The sequence below is a fragment of the Rhinoderma darwinii genome, chromosome 1, assembly GCF_050947455.1.
Source record: "Rhinoderma darwinii isolate aRhiDar2 chromosome 1, aRhiDar2.hap1, whole genome shotgun sequence".
Classification (NCBI taxonomy): domain Eukaryota; kingdom Metazoa; phylum Chordata; class Amphibia; order Anura; family Rhinodermatidae; genus Rhinoderma; species Rhinoderma darwinii.
The window spans coordinates 92,396,422-92,405,704 of record NC_134687.1 but is presented as its reverse complement, the minus strand read 5'-3'; the positions used below and the strand labels follow the sequence as shown (position 1 = coordinate 92,405,704).

General features: G+C 39.8%; 1 protein-coding gene across 1 annotated transcript; it reads right to left on the bottom strand.

The window, feature by feature from the left end:
* Window positions 1-3,749: 3,749 nt before the first annotated feature.
* LOC142736473 (claudin-24-like) lies at window positions 3,750-4,412 on the bottom strand. The gene has a single exon (XM_075849647.1). It carries the CDS (start codon window positions 4,410-4,412, stop codon window positions 3,750-3,752), a length of 663 nt encoding a protein of 220 aa, XP_075705762.1.
* Between the last annotated feature and the right edge of the window lie 4,871 nt (window positions 4,413-9,283).

Here is a 9,283-nt window from a genome sequence, read left to right as displayed (position 1 = left end):
AGACAGGTTTCTGCTTTGCAGTGGTAGCCCCCCTCTCCGTAATTGCCACAGTGGTGTCCGTGTGTACGGTGGACAGCATGTAGACATCCTTCTTGTCGGCCCACTTCACTGCAAGCAATTCCTGACTTGCAAGGGCCATGGATGTTCCCTTTCCCAAACGCCTGGACACCAACTGTTGTGGGAGTCCCACTCTGTTCTTCCGTACTGTCCCACAGGCCCCTGTATTTGCAGCATGGAGGGCTTTATAAAGGGCAACGCTGGTATAAAAATTGTCTGTATAGACGTGGTACCCCTTGTGCAGAAATGGCTCCATTAGGTTCCACACAATTTTGCCAGAGGTGCCAATAGTTTCTGGGCAGCCTGGGGTATAAATTTGGCAGTCCCTGCCTTCATAGATTTTGAAACCGCAGGTGTAACCCGTTGTGCTCTCGCAAACTTTGTACAATTTCACCCCATATCTGGCTCGTTTGGAAGGGATGAATTGACGAAAGGAAAGACGCCCTTTGAAGCTCATGAGCGATTCATCTACTGACAAATTTTTGTCAGGGGTGTACAACTTTAAAAATAAATCATTTAGAAGGGTGATTAATGGCCTTAATTTATTAAGCCGATCATAAGCTGGGTCACTTCTTGGGGGGACTTGGGAATTATCAGTAAAATGCATGAATCGCATTAGGGCCTCATAGCGGTTTCTGGACATCACTGCTGCAAATACAGGGGTAGCGTGGACAGCACTACAAGTCCAGTAGGACCGGACAGAGGGTTTTTTAACCAAACCCATATTGAGGGTAATGCCTAAAAATTTTTTTATTTCTGGGACACTTGTGGGGCTCCACATTCTGGAGTACATAGATGCAGGCTTTTGTAGAACAAACGGCCTAGCATACAGATTAGTCTGCTGGACTATCAAGTCTAGGACCGTATCACATATAAATAAATTAAAAAAATTATAGGGGGTAAAATTTAGGACGTCGACACTAATTCCTGGGGTCGCTTCAAATTGGGGTACTTGGGGGGAAAATGATAGTGCAGGATCCCACATCACGGGAGGGACTGCAACACTCGGCCCTGCACTTGACACCTCTACAGCGACTGACGTATCCACCACCATAGGACTATGGGGTTCAGCGGTGGAATTAGAATCGTCACTGTCACTGTCTGGAACAAATTCTGAAGCGGTGTCTGTTTCGCTTTCAGAAGTGTCGGAACATAGCAAGGCGTAGGCTTGCTCCGCGCTGTACATACGCTGAGACATATTTATAGATGTGTATGTATATATATATATATATATGCCCTATAAGTCCTAACCCTAAAGTAAACCTAAAATCCTAAAAACGACACAAATTTTTTTTTTTTTTTTATATATATATTTTTTTTATATTTTTTTTTTTTTATATAACAGACGTAAAATTAATTCTAAACGGCCCTAAACACGAACGCTAAACTAGCCCTAACCCTAAAGTAACGCTAAACTAACGGTAAACTAGCACTAACGCTAAACTAGAACTAACGCTAAACTAGCACTAACGCTAAACTAGCGCTGACGCTAATCTAGCGCTGACGCTAATATAGATTTGATATATTATATATATATATATATATGTATGTATAAGAACGATGATTTTTTATCACTTTTTTTCTTTCTTCACAGCACAGGACTTAGACTGATTTCTCTCTCCTCTCAGAACAACTACAATGGGAGGAGAGAGAAACACAGCCCATGTCCTGGCTGTGTTTTGAAAATAACTGTCAGTGATCTCTGTGATAGGTTTTATCACAGAGATCACCTGATCAGGGACCAGTCACAACGGTCCCTGATTGTTGCTGTGCCAGATGACGACACAGGTAAGTTATGCAAAGCGCACTCGGGCGCCATTTTGGGGGGGGGGAATCGGACCGTGGGGGGGGGATCGGACCGGGGGGGGGGATCGGACCGGGGGGGGGGGGATCGGACATGAAGGGGAATCGGACGGGGGGGGGCGCACTATTTACCCGTTCTCTCTCCTCTCTAAGGAGTTATTCCATGAGAGGAGAGAGAAATGGCGATTATCCGCCGGTTTAGCGTGAACGCCGTGAAATAGCGATTCACGGCGATCACGTGACCAGAGACCACTCGTTATGGTCTCTGGTCGTTGCCCCGAACTCTCAGCTACCTCCGGTAGCTGAGAGAACGGAGCCCCGATCTTTAATTTCGGCGCTACTTTAGGCTAATGCGATCACGTTAAAAGGCGTCGCATTAGCCTAAAGCGCATTAGTGAGGAACGTAAAAAGGCGTACTGTTGGTCACTAAGGGGTTAATGACCTCTGTTCTTCCTAAAAATAACATTGAAAACCTATTTGAGCTTCAATGTTTACCAACTAGCCGTGTTCGATAGATACAATTAAGAGCAACTTTCTACAAAATATCATATTTCACAGATTTAAGAAGGTTTTTTTTGTTCTTAAAGGAAATCTTCAAGGCTCAGTTTCACGTATTTAAATGATTAGTCTGTTCATTAACTGTATAATACAAAGCAAATATTAAAAATTGAATCCCAAGTAGAACATGTCTGGAGCAACCATTTTTTAAAGTGTAAATCGAATAAAAATAAACACAAGGGGCAAAAATGAGCCAAGAACAATGAAAACAAAACTATACAGCCCATGAAGTGTCCACAAGAATGACCCCAGTTACTAATGGTAGTGGAACCAGTAAAACCAGAGCTGTTGCAGAAAAAAAGAGTAATAGGCAAAATCAAAGAGACCCACCATCCCCTCTATAGATGGTGGAACCTGCTGAGATGTCATAAAGTACTCATAGGGTCCAGTTCTAACTCTATTCATTATTGTATTACTTATACAGTAAGTTAACGTTTAAACAGGTAATAAATTAATTTGGCGGCATATTATTAATACTCAATATAGTGGCAAAAAAATAAATAAAAAAATACACGTAAGAAAAATGCTTGCTTGTTGACTAACCATTAGATCTCATATGTAGTGATGCATTTTATACAGTTTTTGTATTAGAAGAATCCGTAAAAAACGACTTTGACTTAAAGTGTCATTAATACTGTTCAAAGCCTATGTAGACATTGCAATATATAAAAAATTATATCACATGCTAAATATATTGAGAAGTGAGAAATCTCCATTCTTTATTCATTTTACGTTAATCCTATTATAATGTTTCTGTGTAATAAACCTCAATTTGACTCCAGATTACCTGTAATTAGGGTTATTTTGATCAAACACTACTTTCAACTGGAATTATGAACAGTGGATGAAATGTATGAACTGTGTCAAATACCTAAAGAGACCAGCTGAGTCATCACTATAAATACATATAAAATGTAATGTTGCATTGAGCATCATTGAACATGTCCTTATAACATGAATGCACAAACGTAACTAATGTGTAAACTGAAACCACGAGAAGAATGACCTAACATTTTAGCTTTGTCTTTTATATCCTGGCACGGGACTTCAAGATCAAAGCCATATTTTACAAGGTTGTTTAGACACTTTCTGAAGATCCAACATCAAACAAATACTGTCCTAGTCTCTAAAAAGGTGTGATAATACTGGGACCACTGACTTGTACATGGCCAAGTCTGATAAATGGCTAACAATGTCACAGCCTATTAAAGCACAATAATAGTCAATTGATTAGAAAATGATAAAAGTTTTTTTGTTTTTTTTAATAAACTCCTATTAGAAACCCATCTCTACATGATTAAAGAGTCACAGCTAAGAAATACACCCAAAAGTCATATAGTTAGATCTGGATATTTGGAGTCTACTGATAAACATTGTTCATGCTGCTTGGTAGGCTTGTAAGATACAGATGTTGATTTAGAAGATGTGAAGCAGTAGGAGGAAGCGAGAAGAGATCCACCAAGGATGAGGAAAAAACCTCCAAACCAACCCATGAAGAGAGCTTCACCAAACTCCCATCTTGGGACAATGTCTGGGATAGACTCATCCCAAAACTCCTGAACAGTGTGATAAGCCACCCAGGAGACTGGAGCTAAGGCACTTAGTCCTGAAGTCCAAAGCATTATGCCTCCTAGAAGTAAGAGTCGATTCTTCAGCTCCTGATTTCCTGCTCCAAATTTCACACATTCTAATCCAGGGCTGGAGATGGCAAGTCCAAGCATCCCAGAGCCATTGGATAGGCACATTAAAATCCTCGAAATCCTGAGCTCCGATGAAAGAGCCAAGAAAGAATCAAAGTCTTTGCATTGCATTCCTCCTTCCTCTTGGACAACACAAGTCTGCCAGAGTCCCATAGTCCAGTTTTCTAATTCATTTAAATCTAGATTCAAGTTTTTCCAGAGAGGCACATACGTAGTAACACAGGACAGAATCCATCCTGCCAAAGACAACAAAGTCCCTCCAAATTGTATGTAAGTTCTTTTGGCCAAAGCCATACTTTTTAGTTATTCTTTGAAAGTATTGTTGTAAGTACACCCCAGCAGCTATCTGGTGTCTTGCAGCCGATAGTGAACTAATAATCTTGGCTTCGAGTTACAGGGTATATAAGCTTTAGACTTTAACCCATGAGTGACCTTGAAACAAGGTTTTGTTCTTACAAAAGATAGTGTTTCATATAGATGGGGGAGGAATTCCTGGCAGCTAGGAGTTAAGTTTATGATAAGCATTTGATCTGTTACCTTTCAATTTGCTGAGTAAAATTATATCCCAATGCCTGATGATTACAAGCCAGTGGGTGAACAAAGAAAGCTCTATGACCCCTCACCCTAAAACACAACAGTAATCATTGTGCTTCAATATGGATTAATTAGATTTTAAAGGGTGATAAAAGCCTCCTCTGTGTGTAACAGGACTTCATTGTAATACTGGTACCTGACAATCAGGCATGTAGAAATAAGCCGTGCATAAAAATGGACCTTCAATGGAAAGTTTTTGTGCATCACATTGAAACTTTTACTAAATGAAATGGTTATTGTCTTTTGGCTGAGGTGAAAGGAAAGCTACCTTACACATGTAGTCACACAGGCATCGATTCATAGATAAGTGGGTGACACATATTAGCTGTTCAGAAATTTGTTACCACTCTAAGCAGAACAATAATTGGAACGTTAGGATTACTTGTTAGGTTCTGTTCACATCCCATCCATGATGTGCATACTTTGGGAGCACTTCCTGACATATATTTCAACGTGCTTATAGACTTATAGCTAGCATATCATACATAGCATGCCTTGAACACAGTGTGAACACAGCCTTAGCTGAGATGTAAAAAAAATTATAAATAATAATAAAACAATGAAAATAATTTTGGTATTTTGAACACAATAATCCTATGAAGGAGACAAAGCAACGTTTAAATGATTGACTTTTTATTGATTTTATTCGTAGAAGAAAAAACATGCATTACTCACGGTACTTTAAAGTGACCGCTCATCTCCTCCTAATCTATAGTAGCAGAAGACTTCTTGGTCCAAAGTAGATATGTACTTATAATAAACATTGAAGATAAGATGTGAGAACTCTCATAAAATAAATATGAAATATTCCCAAACATTCAACTGCTAAGGGTTTATTTAGATTTTGGTACAAAGTTCTTATTTGGGTCTACAGAAACGTAAAACATTAATAACTACCATAGCGGAGGCCCAATTAGCTACGTTCATATTTAAATGGCAAGTGCTTGGTGGCCGTATGAGCCATATGCCCATGCTATATCTATGTATAAATATAGAGTTTGTCAGTGTGTCTGTGGTTATGTGAATTTGTCTATATTTGACTCATTGTAACATCCTTGAAGCTACAAAGCTAGCCAGAAGATATTACTTTGAAGTAAAAACAGATCTGCTGGGTGCACCTGGGGTTTCAGTGGTCATTGAGCTTTCATCTTATGTAAAGGTCTTCTTTTCTTCCACATAATAGAATTTTTGTTCTGGTAAAGTTATCCCTGACACAGGATAGACGTTCATTGGAAGTAATGCAAGGGGTAACATGATATGAACCTATGTAACAGGACAGAGCTGGGGAATAAGTCATGGCATTTCTTGGCTGACAAAGGAGGAATTATCAAGCCAAATCAGTGGAAAAACTCTTCTCTATACTTGTTACTTTTAGAGTGGGATTAAATGTGCTGAGAGATGTCTGTAAAGTGGATCTTGCAGACATGTATAGAAGCTAAGCTCTTGCAATTATCTACAGAACAAATTAAATGTTGCCAAAATTAAATAGATCAATTTATAAATAAAATTATAATATTTACATAACCCAACTCATCTTAACCTTATCTTTTACATGTATTATAAAGAGCATTTCCTCCATACTGACAAAAATTTCCTGTAATTATAATTTCCTGAGATGCTCTTTTCCATTAACTTGTTAAAATATTTATTAGGCGTTTTTTTTTATTTAGTTATATGCTAGTTCTCAAAGTCAAATCAATGTCTGTTAAAGACCCCTCGACAATGCGCATTTGGGCCACTCTCCGATTGTCCTAGAGAAATAGAAATGGGAAAAAATGCAGCTAAAGTTTTGAACATGAAACAGTGCTTACAAAGCTACATAATACCACTATATATAGCCAAAGAACATTTTTATACAGTGTCCACATAGTACTATCATATAACTACATAACAGCGCTGCACAGTATCCACACAACAAAGTTATAGTGTATCTAAATAATGCCACAGTTGGTGCCAAATCAATTTGTAGACAACCCATCAGGTAAGACATTTAGAGCAGGAGATACATAATGGGGGCAGTGCACTAGGGACCCCAAATGGTGGTGACCCTTTGGCAACTGCCACTAGTGGTTGTCACCAAGCTTTTGTAGAGCAGTAATTACAAGATGCTAATAATTTGTAGCAGACTTGTCACTGACTGGCTGCATGTAGTAATCATGGCTACATTTCCACCTCTATTATTTTATGGGTAAAAGAACCAAAAAAAAAAAAAAAAACAATGAGCAAGTCAAGAAAATGTCTCTGCCGGCCCCCTGAACTATTTGCATTTTTGTCCCCTGAACTTATTTGGTTTCCCTGTATAATAAATACAGCCTTGGTAATTCGTTCAGTCAATAAGTTTGGGCAAACCATAAGAGCTCATGCCCAGGGCCGTATTCCAACTCCGTTTTTTTACGGCGCCATAAAAGAGCTCCCACATTTACTAATGCTCTCTAATAGACAGTGTAAACTTAGACCAGGCAGGTACAAAATGAGCCAAATATATCACATTGTTGCATGCTGTATGATAATTTTGGCACATCTTGCATGACCTGTTAGACACTTTTTTCTTTCTTATACCACTTTTGATTTGGCTTACTTTGCACCAGAATTTTGTGCCAGTGTGTTGGTAAATTTTTAGCACACATTGGCGCATCTTGAGCCATGTCCCCTTTCTGACGAGCTATTTTCCCACCAAGTCACGCCTCCTTTTTGGACCACTTTTAAAAAGTGAGGTGCAAACATCAAATATGCGCCAGACTCAAAATTTGACACATTTTTCAACACTTTCTTGACACAGTAGCAAATATGCCTGACTAAGTACATTTGTGCCTTTTCTCCAATCACATATTACTTTTATCAAACAAATTACAGATCTGCTGCTATTTCCACATTTGATACAAATTGATCTAAGGAATCTATGTCGCACAGGACAAAAATATTTAACTATGGTAAATATCGGCACCAGACACACCCTCAGACCACAAAAAACTAATCACCGGACGCTGCTCTTTTTTCGTGCAGATCGCAAGTGGGGCAGCCATTGTTTCTCGCACTGCAGTCACAAATAAACAGACGTAACACATTCAAACCTGCACAGCTGTGACTGGGGAGACAGCGACCTCATACGGAAAGCACTGATAACGCCAACAGAAGTTTTAATATAACCGGAGTGCAGATCATTTTTCACTCAACGCAGAGGTTTCCTAAGCCATTAAATGGTCCAACAGTCTTGTTCAGTAGGCTACACAATCATGGGAAGGACTGCTGACTTGACAGTTGTCCAGAAGACAGTCATTGACACCTTCCACACGGAGGGTAAACCACAAAAGGACATTGCTAAAGAAGCTGACTGTTCACAGAGTGCTGTATCCAAGCATATTAATGGGAAGTTGAGAGGAAGGAAAAAGTGTGGTAGAAAAAGGTGCACAAGCAACAGGGATAACCGCAGCCTTGAAAGGATTGTCAAGAAAAGGCCATTCAAGAATCTGGGGGAGATTAACAAGGAGTGGACTGCGGCTGGAGTCAGTGCTTCAAGAGCCACCACACACAGACGTATCCAGGACCTGGGCTACAACTGTCACACTCCTTGTGTCAAGCCACTCATGACCCAGAGACCACGTGAGAAGCGTCTTACCTGGGCTAAGGAGTTGCTCAGTGGTCCAAAGTCAGATGTAAGTAAAATTTGCATTTCATGTGGAAATCAAGGTCCCAGAGTCTGGAGGAAGAGTGGAGAGGAACTCAATCCAAGGTGCTTGTGGTCCAGTGTGAAGTTTCCACAGTCAGTGATGGTTTGGGGAGCCATGTCATTTGCTGGTGTTGGTCCACTGTGTTATATCAAGCCCAGAGTCTAGCAGGAAATTTTAGAGCACTTCATGCTTCCCTCTGTTGACCAGCTTTATGGAGATGCTGATTTCATTTTCCAGCAGGACTTGGCACCTGCCCACACTGCTAAAAGTACCAATACCTGGTTTAATAACCACAGTCTCACTGTGCTTGATTGGCCAGTAAAGTCGCCTGACCTAAACCCCATAGAGAATCTATGGGGTATTGTCAAGAGGAAGATGAGAGACACCAGACACAACAATGCAGACGAGCTGAAGGCCACTATCAAAGCAACCTGGGCTTCCATAACACCTCAGCACTACCACAGGCTGAACGCCTCCATGCCACGCCGCATTGATGCAGCAATTCATGCAAAAGGAGCCCCGACCAAGTATTGAGTGCATGTACTGTACATACTTTTCAGTAGGCCAACATTTCGGTATTAATGTGTAATAAATCTATATAATGACTTTCACTTTTTGAATTAAGTTACTGAAATAAATTAACTTTTTGATGATATTCTAATTTATTGAGAATGACCTGTATAGGCTCAGGGAGTTTAAAGAGGCTCTATCACCACATTATAAGTGCCCAATCTCCTACATAAGGAGATCGGCGCTATAATGTAGGTGACAGTGATGCTTTTTATTTAGAAAAACGATCTATTTTAAACCACTTTATTAGCGATTTTTAGCTTTATGCTAATGAGTTTCTCAATGCCAAAATGGGCGTGTTTTTACTTTCGACCAAGTGGGCGTTGTACAGAG